The sequence below is a fragment of the Megalobrama amblycephala genome, linkage group LG3 (assembly GCF_018812025.1).
Source record: "Megalobrama amblycephala isolate DHTTF-2021 linkage group LG3, ASM1881202v1, whole genome shotgun sequence".
Lineage (NCBI taxonomy): Eukaryota > Metazoa > Chordata > Actinopteri > Cypriniformes > Xenocyprididae > Megalobrama > Megalobrama amblycephala.
Genome location: NC_063046.1, coordinates 59,381,394 through 59,405,894, shown reverse-complemented (window position 1 = coordinate 59,405,894; position 24,501 = coordinate 59,381,394). Strand labels below are relative to the sequence as shown.

Here is a 24,501-nt window from a genome sequence, read left to right as displayed (position 1 = left end):
GAGGAGGGAAAGATCCACTCCGGAGAAGTGGATTTGGCCAAACATCACCTATTTTGACTATGAAGCCTCCCAAAACTAACAAGCATATTATTATTATTATTATTACTACAAAGCTCTACGTCCCCATCTCATCTTGGCTATGTCCACAAACAGCCAACTCACTTCATCCAGAAGCAGAGCAGCACTCAGGCCACTGGAGGGGCTGAGAAGGATGTGGTGTATAACTGGATAGGACTCCTGAGGACCTACACTAGGCTGCTTCTCCTTACATTTTCTGCTCGCTGACTGTATAGTTTTCTGCTAAAGATGCTGAGAAACAATCAGGTTTGTTTATACTTGAATGTGTGTTTCGTAACCAAGGTGAAAGGACAACCCTGCAGTGCGTCTTTTCCATTTTAAGTGATCTATGCCAGATGGACTTGAGCACCGGTGACCTGCAAAAGCGTTCAGACCCATAACCAATTCTCTCACATTGCAGGACTACAAGTGACACACTGAAATTTTGATTCTTGGTGACATTTTTATTTCAAAGCACTGAAACTAATTTGAATTGTTTTCAAATGATTATGTAATTTTATAAAACAACTTAAGCCTGAAATATGCTGTTTGCGTAAGCATTTTCACATTTTTAACAACCACCTTTGGCAGAATCATCTTTGAATTGAACATTATTCCACTCAGATTAGTTTCAAGTTGGTCAAATGACACTGGTGCGAAAATTTTCAAAGAGTGCAACAAATTTTCAACTCCTCTATTAAAAGGTGCTGCAACTAATTTCAGTGGTTTAGCTAACTTCCTTCAGGCACTGAATTAGACAGCCACATCCGAACACACAAAATGATTTATACTGAAGGCAGAAAGTATTTTGGATTGGCTAAAAAAGTGGGGCGCACTTTTTTGCCGTTTACAAAGCCTAGGGGTTTTACTTCATATTATGCATTATAATTGATAGCATGATGCTGTGTCCCCATCTTTCACTGTATTTATGCTCCGATTTCAATAGAGCACAAAATATTCTCCCACATTGCTGCTATCATGGGTTACTATTACGTCTTTTGTTCCATCCTCATAAACACTTGATATGGGCTGCTGCATCTTTACTCTGTACTCAACCCTGTATCTCCTTCATACATGATCGCTGACCTCTATATGGGTTCTCCTTGATCGCACCGAGAATTTTGAGTGACGACCTTTATTAATCAGTATCTGGGTGGTTTGATGTAGTGATTATAACTTCCTGATTTGGACACTGAAAAACACATATTTCCTGATTTATGCAGTTTTTTCTTCAGCTCTTAACATCAGATTCACAACTTGCACAATGATCCATTAACTGAGGGGATTTTATGTGGAGAAAATGTGGAAGATATTTTAATCATTTGCAGGTGGAGGTCAATTGTAAGGCAAATGTGTATGCAGGGTGCATAAGTAACTTTAGTTTTATTATATTTTGAATATTTTAAACGCCTGCTGTATAATAAAATGGAACATATTAAAAGGCTTATTTTGAGTTTAAGTGCTTGAAAATATAAAAATTGCAGTTAGTTAAATGTTGGCGTGTGTTCACACTTTGCCGGTTTGGTTCGATTAAAACAAACCCTGGTGCAATTTATCTGTTAGTGTGGTTCATTTGAATAAGTGTGAGCGCTGCCATCCGAATCCTGGTGTGCAACAAACAAGCGAACCGAGGCCGCTGAAAAGGTGGGTATCAGTCCACTTTTAAACAAACTCTGGTGTGGTTAGACTGAAATGTGAACCAAAGACATCAAAACGAACAAAAAACAGGATGTGATGTCACAAGACATGACCCCATAAAAGGACAGAATACTCAAGCCTAGATGTTTTTACTCATCATAGTCACGATGTTGCCCATTACAGTTCAGTACAGGCTTTGGAAATGGCGTCTCTATGCAGAAGATCTTCATTTGTATGAGTGACGGAGGAATTCCTGCCGCTGTTTTGACTCCTTTACACATTTTATAATCTCTTCACGAGTTCTCAGTAATTCTCAGATCATTTGGGATGTTTGGTAAGTACCATTGCAAAATATATGTCATAAAAGATGTTCTTTTGTTTGGTGTTTTTAGGTTTAGTCTTAACCATTGTGCATCAACTAAAAAAGTTACACAAAAATGTCCAAAAACTGTCATAAAAATTTGAAGCTTGGGAGTCCAGACTTAAGTTTGGTCTCATTTTAAAGAAGACCCTTGGCAGATTATTGTTGAAGAAAAAAAAAAAAGTTTAAAAACTGAAACAAAAAAAGTTTATAAAAATGATTTATGAACATTTTATATAAAATATATATTTAATTATACATGTTGAACTCTAAAAGTACTAGATAATCAAAGCCATAGATCTATATAAGTTCTGTTCCAAATTTGAGGTTGATATCCTAAAAAAATAGCTTTCAGTAAGATTTTGTTTGGGTGCAGTACCAAATTTTAGATGCCAGCAAAGCTCCACTGGTACACAGTTGTACACAGTATAGCCACATAATTTATCCAACTCGCTCTATAATAAGCAGAAGCAGAAAACAGGAATAAAGTGAGTATTTGCCTTATAGACCAAACCTGAGCAAATGGTAATAAAAATAGTACAAATTTTAATTTTGAAGCCTTGCCAACAGAATGAAAGCCTATTAACTAAACTTGCATCATTTTATAGTTAAATGGCCCTGGATCAAAACTGGCAGTTTAAATGGTTTTCAATGGGGACAATTTTGTCCTTAAGGTCCTGAGTGGAACTATTTTGTGTTACAAGTGTAAAATAGATTTATTAAAGGAATTGGGGGTGAAATAGTAAAATTCCAATAAAAATACACACATGTGCCAAAATTTATGCAGTTGGCATTAACACAGGCAAAATGATCAAAAGAACAAAACCGAAAAAGTCATAAATGTCCATAAGGTCGCACAAGATTTAATAACGACAGTGTGAATGCTAAGCGAACAAGGACTAAATGTATCAATTTCTTTTTTGGTCCAGACCAAAAGAACCAAGAGAACCAAAATACGAGCATGAACACATCGTTAAAGGTGCCCTAGAATCAAAAATTGAATTTACCTCGGCATAGTTGAATAACAAGAGTTCAGTACATGGAAATGACATACAGTGAGTCTCAAACACAGTTGTTTTCTCCTCCTTGTGTAAATCTCATTTGTTTAAAAGACCTCCGAAAAACAGGCGAATCTCAACATAACACCGACTGTTACGTAACAGTTGGGATCATTAATATGTATGACCCCAATATTTGCATATACCAGATCATGTTCAAGGCATTACACAAGGGCAGCCAGTATTAACATCTGGATGTGCACAGCTGAATCATCAGACTAGGTAAGCAAGCAAGAACAATAGCGAAAAATGGCAGATGGAGCGATAATAACTGACATGATCCATGATATCATGATGTTTTTAGTGATATTTGTAAATTGTCTTTCTAAATGTTTCGTTAGCATGTTGCTAATGTACTGTTAAATGTGGTTAAAGTTACCATCGTTTCTTACTGTATTCACGGAGACAAGAGAGCCGTCACTATTTTCATTTTTAAACACTTGCAGTCTGTATAATTCATAAACACAATTTCATTCTTTATAAATCTCTCCAAAAGTGTAGCATTAGCCGTTAGCCACGGAGCATATAGCCTCAAACTCATTCAGAATCAATGTAAACATCAAAATAAATACTATACTCACATGATCCGACGCATGCATGCAGTATGAAAACCGAACATCTTGTAAAGATCCATTTGAGGGTTATATTAGCTGTGTGCACTGTATTATAGTCGAGAGCTCGGGGGGCAGGGAGCGCGCGATTTAAAGGGGCCGCAGCCTGAATCGGTGCATAGTTAATGATGCCTCAAAATAGGCAGTTAAAAAAATTAATTAAAAAAAATCTATGGGGTATTTTGAGCTGAAACTTCACAGACACATTCAGGGGACACCTTAGACTTATATTACATCTTGTAAAAACTGGTTCTAGGGCACCTTTAAAGTAGCATCTGTGATTCAGTACTGTGAGATAACTGTAAAAGCAAGTCTCTTGCCTGTTTGTGAGAATGCTGTTGCTGCCGCTCTCCCAGTCAGCTGCAGGGGTGGAGCGCAGCAGCTTGTTTTTGCTGGTGTCCAGAGGTACGAGCAGGTAGACCATCAGGCTGGCGTAGTGGATGGCCTGGCTGAACACTGTACTCTCCTCGTTCTTCACCAGCTCCTGTTGCTTCTCTTTGCTCAGACTGGGCCAAGCACGCAACTGCTCTGCTGCGAGGTCCATAGCAGTTCGTTCTGATTCGCTGGCTGCTGTGGACAATGTACTCTGTTCCTGTTGAAGAGATGGGATGAATGGTTAAATGATGTTCCTTTTCTACTGAAATGGTGTCAGAGTTGGCACTCACTAGGGTTTGTGTGCAACTCTATCAAAACCAACCATGTTGCGACTGACTTGAATGACAACCTGATAGATAGATAGATAGATAGATAGATAGATAGATAGATAGATAGATAGATAGATAGATAGATAGATAGATAGATAGATAGATAGATAGATAGATAGATAGATAGATAGATAGACCAGTAAAAAAAAAAAAAGTGGACTTCAAGACTTTACCTTGATCTTGGCAGTGATGAGTTGTTTGTCCTCAGGGGCGGTGAGGTAAAGCGCTCTGATCTGGTTTTGCACCTCAGAGTAAAAGGTGGCCTCCCAGAACTGCTGATTGGTCCAGATGGGATGGTCTTGTATGCAGGTGTAGGCGAATTGATCCACCCCAGCTGCCAGTTTCTGTAAGCAAGAAGATCTATCAGCTGGCAACACAATGTGAAACTCGCTAAGATAAACATAGTGCCTGCTACTGTCTGTATAACAGGTAAAATCAGCCAAGCTGAGGTCCTTACAGCTCATGAAACCAACTGGGCTGTAGAGCGCTTGTAAAGGAGTCCATTAAAAAGCATGTTGAAAACAGGAAAGTAAGACACTTTTGCCAAAGGTTTTAGGAGCAATCAGTCATTTTTAGTGGTCATAATGTTCTCAACACATACAGTAGGCCTCATACAGAGAGAGATTGCAAGGCAAGACTTTGAAAACATGACCATAGTGTTATTCTGTGCTCTCTGATGCAAACCATACCACCTGTGGGCTGCTTTCTGACTCTAAAGAACATCTGTTGAAGCTATGAAGTCTGTATTTATTGTATTTGCACATGCGGATGCAGAACGTTGTGGATCACACGCCATGCATGACACCTTTCTCTCCTTCCGTTGGCCTGTACAGCTCACACCTCAGATTAGATTACCATAAAATGTCTTTTCAAAACCCATACAATATTATGACAAACTGCCTTTGCTACTTAGTTTCCCTACAACTAACCAAACCACAATCACAAGTGAAATGACGGATGGAAAGAGGGAAAGAGAGAAAAGTCAGGAGCAATGGAAAGATGGAGACAAACATCGTATACAGCAAAATCCCCAGAGTTAAATCAACTCTGCTCAGATTGCATACGGCCCCTCTCTATATAGTGTCAAAGTAACACTGAAGCAGGGTTAAAGTTAATGAGATTAATTAAGCTATGATTGAGCGTTTGTCAAGTCAAGTCAAGTCAAATTTATTTATATAGCGCTTTTACAATTGGTAATTGTTTCAAAGCAGCTTTACATATTAGAAGCACAGAAAAAAGGGAAGTGGTTAAAAATAAGCTGTACAAACAAGCGTGGTAATATGTAACATATACAAGATGGTGCTACATTAAGCCAATGTCGGCTGACTCCCAGGGGTGGAAAAAACCCCCTAGGAGAAAAACCCAGCGTGTTAACACTGGGAAAAAAGTCCTAGGAGGGAAAAAACCCCTTGGAAGATATATATAATATATGTAAATGGATATGGAGATCAAAATCTGAATTATACATTTTTATTATAGAGATTAAAAATATATTATATATAAATATATGTAAGCGGATACGGGGATTAAAAATCTGAATTATAGATGCAGCCAGAACTGTTGTGATGAACACCTGCTGTTAACAAGCAGAATCACTGAAGAGAAACACAATATCTACAAATGACTTCCAGCAACAGCCTTAGATGAAATCAACTGAAGATAAAAGACATTAAAGGACCTCACTAAGCGAGTGCTAAACACAGTTGGACATAGTGGTGTTTTAGAGGTAAAAAAAAATTATATAAATACTGTTCGATTTCTCACACAAACCGGTCGTTTCGTGTCTTAGGACATCAATGTGTCGTCACGAGCCGCAGGGTTTAATTTGGATTTGTCTAAGCAAGTTTTATTTACTCTTATAAAAGAAGTTCCCATTGACAAACATTATACGGCTGACAGACAGCAACGGTTGGAGTTAAAAAACATCATTTGTGTTCTACTGAAGAAACAAAGTCACCTACATCTTAGATGCCCTGGGGGTAAGCAGATAAACATCAAATTTTCATTTTTGGGTGAACTATCCCTTTAAATCTCTTAAGATCTGATTAAACAACTCCACAAACAACAAACTATCCCATTAACTTTAACTCTGCTTCAGTGTTATTTTAACTCTACGTAGGGAGGGGTCATATGTTCTCTGAGCAGAGTTGATTTAACTCCAACATAACCATTAACATTACCAAGAACAGATTCTAGCTATGTCTCAATTAGCATACATATATTTGAGTATGTAGAAAAACAGTTTGCTAGTATAGGGAGATATTACCATGTCATTAAATTACATTTTAATACCACAGAAACTGTTGTTGCATACTGTGCATGTTTGAAGTGCTAGCATGCTCCTAAATTCAGAATCAGAATGAGCTTTATTCACCAATTGTGCAAACACACAAGGAATTTTTTTTTTCAGGAGCTCTTGGTACATACATGCATATGTATGTACATATATGCATGGAGATCAGAGCTCACCGTCATCAAATCCGTCTGTGATTACATGAAGAAACATATGAAACTGAGACAAACCAAATCCAGAAGAACTGTGACCGTGTCTCCAAGAGATTTTAAGAAACCTGCCTCCAAAGCTACCTGAAAAATGATGCCCAAGTGTACCTGGACAAGAGCTGTTTTAAATGCAAAGGGTGGTCACACAAAATATTGTTTTGATTTAGTTAATATAAGTTAATTGATGAATAAAATCTATTTATAACAGTATTTTTTAAAAACATCCTCACTTTACAGCATTTTTACACAAGTGCCTAAAACTCTTCACAGTACTGTATCTTTGCAGGCAGGTTTCTTCAAGCATCTTAGAGACACGGCCACAGTTCTCCTGGATTTGGTTAGTCTCAGTTTCATATGTTTCTTCATGTAATCACAGACGGATTCGATGATGGTGAGATCAGATCACTGTGTGGAGCACCGGCTGTTGTCAGACTCCTTGTGTATTCAAAAATCTCACTGGATTATTACAATTAATGGCAAAATGAATGTTTGGAAATGTGAATGGATATTTCCTATTGACACACTACAGCAAAAGATATAAATAACTGGCTTAAAACCTTTTTTGGGGGGTGAAAATACTGACGTGCCTAAGACTTTTGCACAGTACTGTATATATATTTGTGTGTGCGAAAGATTGTGTAAGATACAATTCTTTTGTGCACGTAAAAACGCGAAGGCGCCCCCCGGTAGCTGATTTCTTTCAAATTTCTCACAGGCCTCTTAGCCTGACTACGTCAGACTTCCTACTTCCGCTCAATTTCATTTCGCTTCTGTACTCAGTCTGATACAGCGTCAGAGCTTTGTGTTTGCCACCGGTCTGGAAACAGCCGGGCCAATCAACGAACAGAGGGCGGGCTGAGAGCCGTGACGTAGATGCTAAGCGCCGAGTTTTACATTGTAGGTTAGAGAAATCGAAAACCGAAACGACCGCGGAAATGGGAAACGAGACACGGGATGCAAACTTCGGGATGCATTAACTTCGCATAATCTGCAAAAGTCGTTTACAGCCATGTTCACTCCGGTATTTCGCTCACATCATCATGTGTTTACAACAGGTTTACAGTGGAAGTTCAATCATAGATTTGAGTTCGATGCATGATGTCTGTGCTTCGATGCGGCTGTACAGGCGGATAACATACGTCATAACTAAACGTATCTGATTGGCTTACGGGTAACCAATGATTTTAAACTTCAGACAAGCGTCCCCTAGCGAGAGAGAAAACACTTCTCTATTATGCCATTCCAGACTCTGTCTACGAAGCAAAGTGAAGTAGCAGAGTCTGGTATTACCAGGCTACAGGCCTCTAGGGCCATGAGTCAAACAGGCCCAGCGAGTTTCATTCTGATCGGCCTCCCTTGTGATAGCTGCTCAAAATTCATTGGCTGCCACCAGCCACATTTTTCGACATACACAAATGTATTCATAGGCGGTCTTGGCACCATGGACAAAGATACCTCATGGCTATTTTCAAGTCAATTATACTAAGGGTTGCGTAGTTATAGACATTTTTCCGTTTTTTTTTTTCTATGTTAAAGCACCACCAAGTGGCCAGTCACTATGTCCTTTTTCACACAACCATAGAATAAGCTCTTACACATGTGTGCCAATTTTGGTGAAAACATATCAATCCGTTCACGAGTTATAGCCATTTTAGTAAAAGTGGCTCAGTCCACTTCAAACGTTTTGGCGGTGCTTAGAGACCGTGAATCAAAATGTGAATCAGACTCCAGAGAATCTTGCTCCACAGGTTTGGTTCCAATCGGGACAAAACCTAGGACTAGTTCACAAAAGTGGGTTCCAACGATATAAGACACTTGAGGCTACGTCTAACGGTTTAGGAGTTATGAGCGATTTCATACTTTTCACTGCTGTAGCGCCCCCAGCAGGCCAAATGGGGTGAGCCTTGGTGGTGATGTAGACGGTGCGAGTACTACCAGCCCTCAAAGTCTCAAGTGTCTACTTACGGACGGATCACCCTAAAATTGATTGGGCAGACAAACTGTAAGTTTTGAAAACCATGACTCACCAATAACTTCCGTACTAAATTCATGAAAAAATTTTAGTAACAGCTGAAACCATTCGTATGCAAAAATCACATATGCTGGGTGGCCTTATAAACATGTTAAGATGAAATTTTATACGTAGAGATCGCATCTTAAAAAATATTTCTTCATACATAGTGAAAGGGCAAAAAAATTGAGTACATATAGCAATATAGTGGGAGAATTATGTATATGTATATTACAATGTTACTGTATGAACTATATGCCTTTCTCCACTGACTTAGTTCAAAGCCTTTCTAAGGATGCTGATTTTAACTCTGAGATGGTGAACGTGAACATGGTTTGTGTAACATTAGCAAACACAAATAGCTGTATGATAACACAGTCAAGCCAAAGGCTAATTATATCAAATATTGGGAAGTATCTGACGTTGAAGAGAGCGATACATTAAACGCATTACCATTCTGATACATTGACTTGTAGACAACCCTGTATAATGTGCTTTTCCTATTCTGAATCAGTTTCTCAGATCAGGTAATCTGAGTGGAGGCGGGGACTAATTTGCATATTCATGCATCCACGTACACTAAATGAACCAAGGTTTAGAATTACATTTAACCTATTTTAAGGCATGAAGAAATTATTTCACAGGAAAAAAAAAAACATTTAAATATGTCATTTTAATTATCAAAGATGATTTTTAAGGGATAAAATTATTGACTGCAGGGGGGCTTTAAGAGAACCACCAGACTACTCTTCCATATCGCACCAGCTTGTGGGTAATGTTATATAATCGAGCATGCATGGATCCAGTGGAAATACTACACCATCAGGGCGTCCTACCATTCTGTTTTTAACATTACATGATGTCGGGTGCACTAAACGCAATCTTGCATACTATTTACGAGACGGCATGCAAACTGGGACACAACCTCTGAAATAGTTTCACGATCACCTCAACTTGGAAAGCTTCTTTTGCTCATTCCATAAATCCAACCCCCAATCCTGTATATCTAAAGGCCATTTCACTCTGACATGTATGCATTTTTCCTTAAGTATGGCCCTCGATCACAGGGAAATTACCAGCACTGACATTAATGTGAAGGTTTGTTTGGACAGTTTATCTTTATCTTTCCCTATGTAGTCTGGAATGTCTAATATGTATTTCAACACCAGGAAACCCTATAATACCGACTTGTCCAAGTCAAACTGTGCTGATAAATCCAGATCATCTATTATTCTTGCAGAGATAGCTAAAGCTGGCCAGGTTAAAGCTTTGAGGGCTTGCAGATATTCTGGGCCTGTCTAGACCCCATTTCCTAAAGGCTGACATACAGATGGAGATGAGAAAAAAGGGGGCAAGAATCGCAGCGGTTGTTATTGTAGGATGCGGACCAGGAACACACTGCCAGAGTTGTATTATTTGTCTTCAACGAGGTTGTTCACCATCTGACTGGCAACAGATGGCGGTGGATGTGTGCAGATTTCTCAGTTCTCCAACAACAGATGTGAGGGGGTCAGTTTGACCTCTTCCAACTGTACAGCCTTGATGATAGGAGAGACAGAGCGAGTGCATGTCAAGATGGAGGACTATACATTCCAGGGGGGAATTTATTTGATTAGACTAAAAGTGTTATTGGCAGGTACACAAAAAAAAAAAAAAAAAAAAAAAAAAAAAGACTAAAAAGACTTTATAATAGAATTTATAATAACTGGACTAACCAGTGGATGAGTTTCATTGCACAGCATCTCAAATGTCGGTTTGATCATTCTGAAATGCCTGAGCCAAACTGTCATCAAAATGATTTGGTACAAAGGCCTCCCAGAACTGTCTCACATGATGGCGTTCCCAAACACCAGGCATCCAAGTGCAAGATTACATGACAGTATTTATTGCATTTGTCTGTGCGCTCTGAGACGCAAGTCATTTATGACGTAGGAAAATGAGCCACAGTGGCATCCCTGATTTTTATTACAGATATTTTGCACCAGTTTCCTAGGAAGTGACTCTTTTGTTCTCTTGAACACACGCTGATTTATTCGTAAATTATTTAAGTGATATTCCAATTTTGCGCACAAGTTAAATTCGCAACTTTGGATGGAAACATATCTACTGGTGCGGTACCCTTTCAAAAGGTACTAATATGTAGACTTTAAGATACTAATATGCGCCCTTTAGGGGTAGATAAGGTACAAAGGTGCACATTTTGCACGGGTACCGGCCCAGTGATGGCTTTTGTCTCTGAGACTTTCTGCTCAGCCACTGCACCCAATGGAATTAGGTGGTGAATCATGTGAACTACACTCCTAATCACCACAGATTTGCATAAAACGGTGCTTAACCTTGTTGCATTGAAAAAAAGAGACTTCTTGATGCTTTTTCAATGCAAATCACTGCTATTCTAAACCCTTGAGGTGAAGATGGTTTAGGAACATGGTAAGTGGTTTGTCTGAAGTGGTCTATCAGATCCAACCTCCTTGACAAACAAGGTCAATCAGGTTGATCTCGGTAGTGCAGCTGATCAACTACAAAACATGTGAATCCAGTCACCATCAGAAGCTGGTTAAGCTGGAATTTTCCAACAGGGATCAAAAGCAAATGCTTCATTTGTGTCAGAAAATAGTAAAACAGATCTTGCTTTGATCCGTGACCAGCACAGTGTAATGATTTACCAACATTATGGAACAAATCCCTGCTTACTTTATACCAAGAGAAATTCCATTTGCACAGCCAGGAAGGAATCGAAAAGTCCAATTTAAATGCATTGTGTCATAAAATATTTGCATCTACATAGACGGTGCATTTACAATTATGATTACAATTATGTCAAACAAACAAAAAAAGTGACAAAGAACATCAGGGCAAAATGTTAAACGGTTGAACAAACAGAACAGTCTGGCCCATCGGTATGCAGGACATGCTGTAATCATGTCCCACAATGCAAAGTAAACAGAGGAAGGTCAAGCTATGGTCAGCAAGACTCATGACGGTATTATGCTAGCTGGTGGATTGACAAGAAATGAATGTAACGGTTCGACAACAGCAAACACCCCAAATCCATTTCTGCTGAACTGTGGCTGAAACACTTGCCTGACAGTGCCAGAGACATCTGTGGTACTCTAAAACCACAACTGTATGTGCGAATGACATCCATTTATTATTTCAAGACAGATACCCGATACTTTACATAACAGATTTATAGACATAACATTATTTACTGACAAACACAATGGAAAATCTCTCCCTTTCCCATAATACCGTCATGTGGACCTACGCAGTGTGAGTCTAGAGTTTGAGTGGGCCAACCGAATCGCTCCTATTATCACCTAGTCATCTACTCAAAAAACAAAACAAAAAAAACGTAGGCCTATATTTAAGAATTATGCATTTCAATCGCATATAATTCAGATTACAAGGTTTTAACATTAACTAATAAACTTAATGTGATGCATATTTGTCAGTCTTACATAAATGAACCAATAATGAGATTTCTGTAATTACTAATAAACCGAATGCATCTTACGTACTGCAAACTTTTGAACGGTGTATAGCGTATCACGGTTTCCACAAATATATTAAACAGCACAATTAATCGGAATTAAGTTGCACACAATTTGGCAAAGGCTGCGTTTTTTTATGCGCAGCTTGTCAGTGAAGCACGGCTAAATGCTGCTCCACCTGAAAGCCAGAGGGCGCTCTCGCGCAGAAACTTCAAATATTCCCCGCATAAGAAAGATAACGCACATACTTCCAGGAAATCCCTATGTGAATAAACAGAAGAATGAAACGCTTTGATTGATTAAACATGATTAATAAACACACGACTACAACAATATATGGTTTATCTGAGTTCTTCAAATCTTGGGTATTTTCATGATAATAAAGTATATTTATACTTCAATGATAATCGACATAGCCTTTATCACTGTATAGAATACTATGAAATAATAGGTTGCGTGTAGGACTGCATGATATATCGTTTTAGCATCGAAATCGCAATGTGCTCATCCGCGATCGTCACCTCACAGGATGTGCGATGTCTAGTATAGGAATCGTTAATCCGTATGGATCAGACACCCCGGTTCAAAACACACATGATTCTCTGATGATGATTCTCTGATTCTCAATGACACATGAAACGAATGCTTATACAATGTTTAGTATAATGCCGAAAGAGTCATTCTGTACTATAATGTCAATGTATAATGTAGAAACTATAGCCAGATGAGATCTATATAGTCTATAGTCTGAAATATACTTTATATTCATACTTTATGTTCATTTTGTCATTGAGAGGAAAGCGTGAAGCACATATTTACATATTCATCTAAACGTCAATCTCAGCAGCTTGGGCAGCATTACAGCGAGCAGTTCGTTACAGCGAGCGTGAGCAAGAGTTGTTACCTGCAGTTCACTTAGCGGCCACCGGTGTCACTAATAACAAGGGTTTCTTAATTCTACATATAGCCCCATTAATAATAAACTATGCTATGATTGACAAACACTACACCATGTATAGCACCAATGTTATGAATAGAGTTGCAAAGATTATGTGACAAGTCATTTTTAGAGATTGACTGATACTGATTATTTCTGTTTAAGTGTCCAGAAACTGATATGCAGAACAGATGGCACCACCATTTATCAGTAAACCCGATATTCAAGAACCAGTAATAGTCTCTCTAGTCATTTTACAATAAATGTAACTGTGTAGAGTAATCAGTTATTTTTATTTGGAGAACTTCATTAATGTAGTTCTGTTTTCAAAATAGAATACATGCGACATGGGGATCGTGATCGTGATTCAACTTCTCTAAGAAATACCCAACATGTGAATGAGCAGAGAAGGCAGACATTAAACACTCCTATCAACATTTCAGGACAGACTACACAGAGGTACAGGATGAAATACACTCATAAACATGCTACAGGTGCACAAACAAACAAAAGATCTACAACCTCCCAGATGTCACAGCAGACATAACTTCACCGAGCGACAACAATGACACCTGATGATCTCGGGCAATGCAATGACATGCAGACCTTGACTACAGAACAGCATAGCCCTCTGGGAAAGATGACAATCTGCTGGAGGAGTGCCACAACGACCCAGCTAACCATGTGAAAGTGCAAAGCACAACTTGTGGATGCGCTCTCACGTTCACACATGTACAATAACATACACACACAGCAGGATATGTTTTATGTGGGCTTATATCATAATATAAGTTTATGACATCAATAATCATTACTTTCTAAGAAGATGGCATGAATGAATATAATGCATGCTCGAATGTATACAAATACATCTAAATAATAGAACAAGTATAGATCAAAACTGATTTGTTGCCTTAGGAAACACCAAGGTAACAATGTGTCCTAACCAGGCGTAATGTAGGGCCCAATGAAATCCATTTCATTTTTTTCCAATTTTTTTTTTAGTTAGTTCACCCAAAAATGAAATTTCTGTCATTAATTACTCGCCCTCAATGTCGTTCCAAACATGTAAAACCTTCATTCATCTTCGGAACACAAATTAAGATACTTTTGATGAAATCAAGAGCTTTCTGGCTCCTCCATTGACAGTAATTTAACCAACGCTTTCAAGGTCCAGAAAGGTACTAAAGACATTGTTAAAATAGTTGTTTAACAAATTATTACCTTATTACCAATTACCTTTTATAGGGCCCTATGAAATCCATTTTATTTTTTCCCAAATTGTGTTTTTCATTTTAATTCCACTTTAATGGATTCATTTAATTTTAATAATCAAAAATCATGTCTAATGAATTGAATTAATAAAAATGTAATAATTTATTATTATTTGTGTTACAATAATACAGCCATATGAAATGTTTTTGTGTGTGTGTGTGTGTGTGTGTGTGTGTTGGTTATTTTCATTTTTCTGGATTTATGATTTAATGCAAAATGTATTATCGAAAATGGAAACAAATGAAGGCATAAACACGAACAATTTATTTAATGTTTTAAAATATAAATTGGATGAAAATGTAAGAATTGCTTGCTTGGCAAACAGTGCTGCACAACTGAGGTTTCCTTTTAAAATTAAGAGAAAATTATGGAAGAAAAAGTGTGATATATTCCTTTAAAAAGTTTTATTATTATTATTATTATTACTACTTTGAGAAGTGCATTCTACTGTGCAACAGTACTATAGTACTATAAAGTTAAATTGAACTTTTATTTTGACAGGCAGTCATGAAGACCTTTGAGTTTCTGTGTGTACATGATGTGACAAAAGTTTTTTTCCAATGAAAATGTGAAATGCTCAAGAAGTGATGCATCATGGAAATCATACGGCCCTAGTAATGAGAAAACAATAAAAGCTCTTCTACAACAATCTGATTTATTTTGCGCAAATGCAACAAGTGACAAGTAAGAGGACGTTTTGACAGGTTTATGGATTGGACTGCTGTGGCACACGCTGAAATCCAAATGATCTAAAATCATGCTCCAAATCGGTGTTATTAAACATCAAATATGTTTTGATTGGCTGTGATTGGGTCACGTTGCGAACAAACAAATTATTTGATGCTCAAAACTTGTTTATACAAGAGAAAATGCAATAACAAAAGCCAGGCTTTGACCTAATTTATTCCATATCTAATATCCCCCACTACAACACAGTCTGCATATGTCATCTTTAACTGTTTCATGAGCAGAGAGGCTCTATTTGTGACCTTGCTTGCTAAAGATCAATGAACTGTCTGGAGGCTGAGCTTTTCCCAGAAGTAAGAGAATGAATCAGAGCTCAAAGGCCAAATGAGACGCATGCTGATCACTTGCGAGAAACCTTTTGACCTGCTATGGCAACTGACCTGGCTACATATTCATGCCGTGTGTGAGAGCGCGTGATTTCTCACAAGGGACGTAATAACGTATCAGGTGTCACTCCGAGAACCAGACAAGTTGTTTTTCGTCCTACAAAACTCCATTTGAGGTGACTTTGAGGTATCCATGGCATAAAAACATTCTCAAGCAGAGGAACAATGAGCGTTACGTAAAAGCACTCATTTACAATGCTGAAAAAGGTTTAGGCTGTAAATCATGGCAAAGAGGTAGTTGTAAATGGAGCGGATCTTTGTGGGAACTTTTTTGTTGACTTTGTGGTCGAGTCTTTGATTTCCTTTGGCTCAGAGGTAAAAAAAAAAAAAAAAAAAAGGTGCTTACTAAGTTACTCATACTTAAAGTTAGGGATTGGAAACAAACCCTTATCCCAGGCGCACTCGTTGGTCGTTCATATTCATCCGTCTGTGCTATGAATGATACCTCGAATAGCGCAGCTTCTTGAGAGTAGTCGTGCTATTATTAAGAGATCAGACTTGCGCTTCAAGAATGCAACATTGAGCTCTAGTGTGCCTGCGGTAATGTCCGTACTTCAGTTGGGTCATCCTTAAGTAGAGTGGCGTTCAAGCCTTTATCTCCTGCCAAGCCAACACTGAGAACCTCAATAACATGCGGTGTGGTTTAGTACAAGGCTACTGAGAGTGAAGGGGAGGGCATGTGGATCACAGCCTCACGGAAAAATGCATGAAGGTTTAACTGGGGTGCGACACAGGGATCATCTGAGGATAACCCTGAGCGCAAAGTAGAGTCGCTGCACTGCATATAGGGTTGCAAAATTCCGGGAATTTTCAAAGCTGGAAACTTTCCATGGGAATTAATGGGAATATATGGGAATTAATGGGAATAAACAGGGAATTTGCAAAATTGCAGGTTAGCCTATAACAGGGTGCTTATATGTAGTTGAAAAAAAAGAACATCTTACAGCATAATTTTAGTTAAAACAACCATGTTTAATGCAATTTCAGTTGAATTTTTACCCTGCACATTCCTCAATCACAGTCACACTACTTACTACAGGGCTACTCAGGCCACACCCCCTGCATGCACTGTGCATTCCCCCAGTCCATAACATGCACATTTGATCAAAAATAAAGAAAAAACTGTAATGTTGTGAAACATAACTTCAATTTAAAATAATGGTTTTCTATTTTGATATACATTAAAATGTAATTTATTTCTGTGATGCAAAGCTGAATTTTCAGCATCATTACTCCAGTCTTCAGTGTCACATGATCCTTCAGAAATCATTCTAATATGCTGATTTGATACTCAATTATTAATGTTGGAAACAGTTGTGCTCATTAATTGTTTTTATAAACTGTGGTACTTTTTTCAGGATTCATTGATTAATTTTTCTTTCTTTTTTTTTTTGAAAGAAATTAATACTTTTATTCAGCAAGGATGTGTGAAATTGATAAAAAGTGATATTAAAGTGATATTGTTAGAAAAGATTTCTATTTTGAATAAATGTTGTTCTTTTTAACTTTTTATTCATCAGTGAATCCAGAAAAGAGTATTACAGGTTCCAAAAAATATTCAGCAGCACAAACTGTTTCATCAATGATAATAACTGAGTATCAAATCAGCATATTAGAATGATTTCTGAAGGATCATGTGAATAAAAATATATTTATTTTACACATATACTAAATTAGAATTAATTGAATGAGAAAAATAAATAACTGTTATTTCATGTTATGACCAAACAAAATGTTTATATTTGATTTTATATGATAAATTTAATATAAATATTATACATTTATATAAATTTCCCAAAATTTCCAATGAATTCCCATAAATTCCCATACATTCCTGTAAATTCTGATAAATTCCTGTTAAGTTTCCAAATTGGAATATCCAGTTCCCGTGGATAGTTTCCGGAAAGTTTCTGGAAATTTACCGGAAACTTTCCGCCCCTTTGCAACCCTAACTGCATATAAATGCATATTTGTCATTTTAACTGAACTTAGGACTGGTGGTGGTGCTTAAGATATTGTTGGTCATTCAGTTTTTCTGTAAAAAAAACTAGATAAAAGTAATAGATAATAGTAACTATTATTAAAAGATGATAGGGGCTTTAGCACCAGAGGAACCTTTTCATAGTTCCTAAAACTACTGGCTGAAGTTCCTTCAGTTCCAGTGTTTGCACCGCAGGAACTACAAACCCGATTCCAAAAAAGTTGGGACACTGTACAAATTGTGAATAAAAAAGGAATGCAATAATTTACAAATCTCATAAACTTATATTTTATTCACAATAGAATTATAGATAACATGTCAAATGTTGAAAGTGAGACATTTTGAAATGTCATGCCAAATATTGGCTCATTTTGGATTTCATGAGAGCTACACATTCCAAAAAAGTTGGGACAGGTAGCAATAAGAGGCCTGAAAAGTTAAATGTACATATAAGGAACAGCTGGATGACCAATTTGTAACTTATTAGTTCAATTGACAACATGATTGGGTATAAAAAGAGCCTCTCAGAGTGGCAGTGTCTCTCAGAAGTCAAGATGGGCAAAGGGTTCACCAATTCCCCCAATGCTGCGGCGAAAAATAGTGGAGCAATATCAGAAAGGAGTTTCTCAGAGAAAAATTGCAAAGAGTTTGAAGTTATCATCATCTACAGTGCATAATATCATCCCAAGATTCAGAGAATCTGGAACAATCTCTGTGTGTAAGGGTCAAGGCCGGAAAACCATACTGGAATCCCGTGATCTTCGGGCCCTTAGACGGCACTGCATCACATACAGTACAGGAATGCTACTGTAATGGAAATCACAACATGGGCTCAGGAATACTTCCAGGAAACATTGTCGGTGAACACAATCCACCGTGCCATTCGCCGTTGCCGGCTAAAACTCTATAGGTCAAAAAAGAAACCATATCTAAACATGATCCAGAAGCGCAGGCGTTTTCTCTGGGCCAAGGCTCATTTAAAATGGACTGTGGCAAAGTGGAAAACTGTTCTGTGGTCAGACGAATCAAAATTTGAAGTTCTTTTTGGAAAACTGGGACGCCATGTCATCCGGACTAAAGAGGACAAGGACAACCCAAGTTGTTATCAGCGCTCAGTTCAGAAGCCTGCATCTCTGATGGTATGGGGTTGCATGAGTGCGTGTGGCATGGGCAGCTTACACATCTGGAAAGGCACCATCAATGCTGAAAGGTATATCCAAGTTCTAGAACAACATATGCTCCCATCCAGACGTCGTCTCTTTCAGGGAAGACCTTGCATTTTCCAACATGACAATGCCAGACCACATACTGCATCAATTACAACATCATGGCTGCGTAGAAGGAGGATCCGGGTACTGAAATGGCCAGCCTGCTGTCCAGATCTTTCACCCATAGAAAACATTTGGCGCATCATAAAGAGGAAGATGCGACAAAGAAGACCTAAGACAGTTGAGCAACTAGAAGCCTGTATTAGACAAGAATGGGACAACATTCCTATTCCTAAACTTGAGCAACTTGTCTCCTCAGTCCCCAGACGTTTGCAGACTGTTATAAAAAGAAGAGGGGATGCCACACAGTGGTAAACATGGCCTTGTCCCAACTTTTTTGAGATGTGTTGATGCCATGGAATTTAAAATCAACTTATTTTTCCCTTAAAATGATACATTTTCTCAGTTTAAACATTTGATATGTCATCTATGTTGTATTCTGAATAAAATATTGACATTTGAAACTTACACATCATTGCATTCCGTTTTTATTCACAATTTGTACAGTGTCCCAACTTTTTTGGAATTGGGTTTGTAGGAACGATTTCAGTTCTAGGAACTCCTTTTTGGGGGAAATAAATTAGCTCCTACTTCAGAGTAGGGTCTAAACCAGCACAATAGAAACTATCAGTGACGTAAGTGTAGGTTGATTTGTCAAATGCATGTCAAGCACCGGCTCCCGGCATTTTTAAAAAGCTGTGTAAACCTATTTACTTCAAAAAACATGGAAAACAGCGATAACAGCATTTACCTGTTGTCTGCAGGGTTGTGTTCTTTTCTCCGCCTCGATGATATGTGATACTGAAAGTCATAGGAGATTTCATCTCTTAGCCCCACTTTTTACTCTTTCAGTCGATAAATTATGCGTTTTCATTCCATCTCCGTTTTCACCAAACCCAAGACACACAACAAACACAGCTCTGATCACGGCATCCTCCATCCACCGGTTTTTAGTGTTTGTAAACGCTGTCGGACGATTCAGAGTTCCTATTCTTGGTGTGAACGCAACCAGGAACATGGCCTGGGGGAGAAATTATTTCTTGGGGAACAATCCTAGTGGCTAGTTCCTAGAACTATTCGGTGCAAAAAACCCTAATAATAATAATTCTACTGCTAATCAATACCACGCACTAAGGATTGATGAGCTGCTGGGTTCATGAATATTAATCACGTCGTCAGCGTTTGCTCCAAATGATTTGCTGAAATCAAAACAGGGACGGTAATAGATGAGTGCCAGCCAATGAGATTCCCGTTTGCGCATTAGTTTCACCCACTCTCTTCTTGTTGTTCTTAAAAGCTGAATGATTCCAAATGATTTTTTAAGACTCTCTCTCTGTCTTTGGTACTGGTGTACTGAACATCCATTGAGCTGAATTGAAATAGTACAGATTGCTTGACGGAGAGTGAAACTCTCAAGCGCTCAGTAAGTGTGTTCAGAGTGTGAAAATATATCTACACTAAACTTATACTTAGCCTCTAACACACACTGGCGAGTAAAATCTAAGAATTTATTAGCCAATGGCTAATGATAGCCATTATTTAGTTGTCCAGAGTGAAGATTTAGTCACATATGTGAGTGATTTTCTCACATTGTAGAGGGTTGTATAAATTAGTAAGCATAACCTGTGGTCTGTGCGATATCAATGGCATAACTCTAATAAGCCTAGACTTTTCTTTAGCACTGCAAAACAAGCAAGGTTTTACTTATCTCTCTCAACAAATGTGCTGATTAACGCAATCACGAGAACTTCGCAAATCTGTCAGCTCTTTTTTGTGTAATGCTTTAATCAGGATTTGCTCTTACATAAAAATGGCAAATGGGAAACAGGAAAACTGAAAAACAGGAACTTCAAGGTTTGAAAAAATAGCTTTCAGATGTCTTAATGAAAGACTTGATTTGTTCGCCTCACCACACAGAATCTTGGGCTCTCAGGAACAGGTGCATCTCATCGAAGAAAATGAACAATGACTGTGGAAACATTTCTGATTACATATCCATATAACCAATTAGTGTTGCTCGGTTGCACTTGAACAAAAATTTGCATTACATCAGAAAAATATTATATAATCCTCTGTGAATGCGACGTGTAGAGCGAGACCGTGCTCTTTTACGTGTGTGCAGCTCATGATCTGTGGATTCACGTATAAAACTTTCCATAGATTTTTCATCTTAAATGTGTGCGTATGCATAAAAGCCAGATTTTGCATACACAGAAAAGTATGCCAGAAGCTGCGCAAAATTCTTTTATCAGCGGAGCATTGTGCGAACATGCATCTCCACCCTGTCTCCTTCCCGAAATAACCATGTATGGAGTTTACAACTATGCATATCATCATCTGCATATCATTTCCATGCATTTTCCCATCCAAGTGATTCCATGTTTAACGGTACAAGACATTAGGAAAATATGACTATTTGTGAGGTCACATTAAACTGCTAAAAATCATTGACTACACTTGTCTTGTTTTTAGAAAAAAATCTAAATTGTATAAAATACTGTTCAGAGAAAGTTTTCAGTGAAGAGTTATTCTCATTCATTCCAATGGCCAATCTAATGGCAATTTTGCCAATAAAGGTAAACATATCTTTTAGGATGTTTATACAGTTACGCTGCTGAACCATCTGCTTAGACTGAGTCAAGTGCACATCATTGATCATTATTCGCAAGGAAATATTGAGTTCTGCTATTTAATTTAAAGCAAAATTAACATGCGCCAAGCAATCCTTTAATCTAAATGCATATATCAGATGTACACTTTTCCCCCCGTTTACACAGTGTGCAGAATTATTAGGAAAGTTGATTTTCTGATCAGATTTTTTTTTAACCAATTCCAAACCACATCAAACTATTAATTTTGTATTTAATCATTTATAAGTGATATATAATTGTTCATGAATGCTGGAAATAAAAAAAATAAAAAAATCACCTTATGTTCAGGTGTGCATAATTATTAGGCAAGTTTTCTTTTACAGGCAAAATGAGCCAAAAAAGAGATTTAAGATGCAAAAGAATCAAGAATTAAGGTGAAGAATCAAGTGTGAAACCATCAGAAACCCTTTAGTCTCCAGCACCACCATTTTCCAGAACTGCAACCTACCTGGAGTCTCCAGAAGTGCAAGGTTTCAGGATCTCAGAGACTTGGGTTAGGTAAAGAATCCTAAAAAAATGACTCCCACTTAATTTTTATAGGCTTTATAGACAGACAGATTGAGAGCGACTCTTGAAGGACCAGCACCACATCCTCTTGTACCACTGTTTGAGGAATTCATCTTCCAGAATCTGGCAGTAAGGTGTGGGAGTTCATTTTAGTTCATCTCTGCAAAACGGACTTCAGGGTAGGGACTAAACGTGAGACTCCAGTAGGTTGCAGTTCTGGAAAATGGTGACGCTGGACACTAAAGAGTTCCTGATGGTTTCTTTTGCAGTCTTTTCTTCTCCACCTGTTTTTGTCTGACCCTGCTGACCCAATGAGCATTTCACTGTCCAATGGTCATGCTTTAACTTTGCAATTTCTAGTATTGCATCCTTCTTATGGTCATTTAATAATTTTTTTACTTTTCAGTCTCTTTTTGGATAATTTTATCTGTAAAAGAAAACCTGCCTAATAATTATGCACACACCTCCGTTTTTCACTCTTCTGTCTTATCTCTGAGTATTTGGGTTACACTGACCATGCAAATGTAAACTGTAGTGTTACAGTTCGGTGTCTAAGGCTTAGACAAGTGCTATTGTCCCATAAATGAACATGAGGGTCACCAACCTGATATCTGATTTCATCACGTCTCATTGTGCACAGTGAGTCACCGCAGACAGATCGCAGAGCAGCCCACAATTAAAAAGCAACAGAGTCAGTTGTGTCTGTCTCTATGACAACAATAATGTGGGTACGTGATGGATCGGTGTTGAAAGGCAGACACTCTCCAAATCCCTGCAGCCTCTACCCCCCCCCCTTTTCCCACCGAACCACAGCGAAACCAAACTATGCTAGAGCGACTGTAACACGAGTTAAAGGTTTCCTTCAGTGACAAGCTGAATAGAGTGGATCACAAAGCCTAAAAGAAGGCATTCGTTCTTCGCTTTGGGGTAAAATACTGTGTTAACATGCTGTAACTTACAAAAATTACAAAGATTGTCTATTCAAATTAAGCTGCAGAAATGGTTCTGATATGGATATGTTTGCATGAGCTCCGCAATTCGGCACTTCTGTCACATCTCAAAGTAATAACTTTAAAGCAAGCAGATTTACAGTAATAAACTTTCAATTACAACTTCATTTTCTACTATAAAGCGGCTCTCCGGTGTGTTCATGTTTTTACTCACATCTGAACTGTCATGTTATATCATATTTTTCATGGTTATCATGGCCAAAATAATTCATGGTAACAATATATCGTGATATTTATATTCAAGTAGAAACCTTGAAAAAAAAAAAAAAAAAACAATGTTATCAGTCAAATTCTTTACTTTGTTTATTTTATGTTTTGCTTTCTTTTTTTAGCCAATGAATCACACCATTGATTACAACAACTGAGACAACAAATTGCCTGAATTGAGAAGAAATTATATTATTTTATAGTATTCTATAGAGTGATAAAGACGAATTAGCATTGCATAATAAATATACATTATCCTTACGAATACTGTCACAATGGTGTGTTAATTCTCTTCATGTTTAATCAGTCAAAGCATCTCTATCTGCATTTTATTCAGGTAAAAACAAGTAGGGCTGCACAACGATTAATCGCGATTAATCGTTTGCAAAATAAAAGTCTGTTACGTAATATATGTGTGTGTTCTGTGTATAATAATTATGTATATATAAATACATGCACATATATATGTATAAATTTAAGAAATATATACATGTATAAATAAATATACATATTTATATATGTTTTATATTACATGTAAATATAAATATTTTATATATAAATATAATTTTTTTCTTAAATATACACATGTATGTGCATGTATTTATATATACATAATTATTATACACAGAACACACACATATATTACGTAACAGACTTTTATTTTGCAAACGATTAATCGCGATTAATCGTTGTGCAGCCCTAAAAACAATGTCTTTGTCCATTTTAGGGATTTCCTGGAACGTCAAAAGTTTAAAACTCACTTGTGGACTTCCTGCGAGAGGGCGCCCTCCGGTGTGGAGTATGAATGATACAAATTACATGAGAGTATTTAGCACTCCAAAATGACATTGCCCTATTTTGGATAAAAATATAACAGAAATATTCCTCTCTAAAGATATCTGAAGTAAAAATCCATACGTTTTTATCCAAATGAGCACATTTTTTTACTAAAAGACTCAAGGGATGTAAAAATAATAAAACAAAGAACGGCGTCAGCAATGTATATTTCCCGTTTCAGTACAAGAAAAAGTCCTGCTGTATGACAGATGGCAGCGCTAAGGTGCAATACTGCCAGCTATTATACTTCGGGATGTCA

At 37.6% G+C, this 24,501-nt stretch overlaps 1 protein-coding gene across 3 annotated transcripts in view; it reads right to left on the bottom strand.

Moving 5' to 3' along the window:
• The window catches only part of sbf2 (SET binding factor 2), a 172,974-nt gene that overhangs the window by 44,199 nt on the left and 104,274 nt on the right, over positions 1 to 24,501 (bottom strand). For all 3 annotated transcript variants that reach the window (XM_048186295.1, XM_048186296.1, XM_048186297.1), the window contains exons 18-19: positions 4,603 to 4,773; positions 4,046 to 4,317 (exon numbers count right to left, since the gene is read on the bottom strand). In XM_048186295.1, coding sequence (XP_048042252.1) covers positions 4,046 to 4,317; positions 4,603 to 4,773 — 443 coding nt within the window. The remainder of the gene's footprint in view (positions 1 to 4,045; positions 4,318 to 4,602; positions 4,774 to 24,501) is intronic.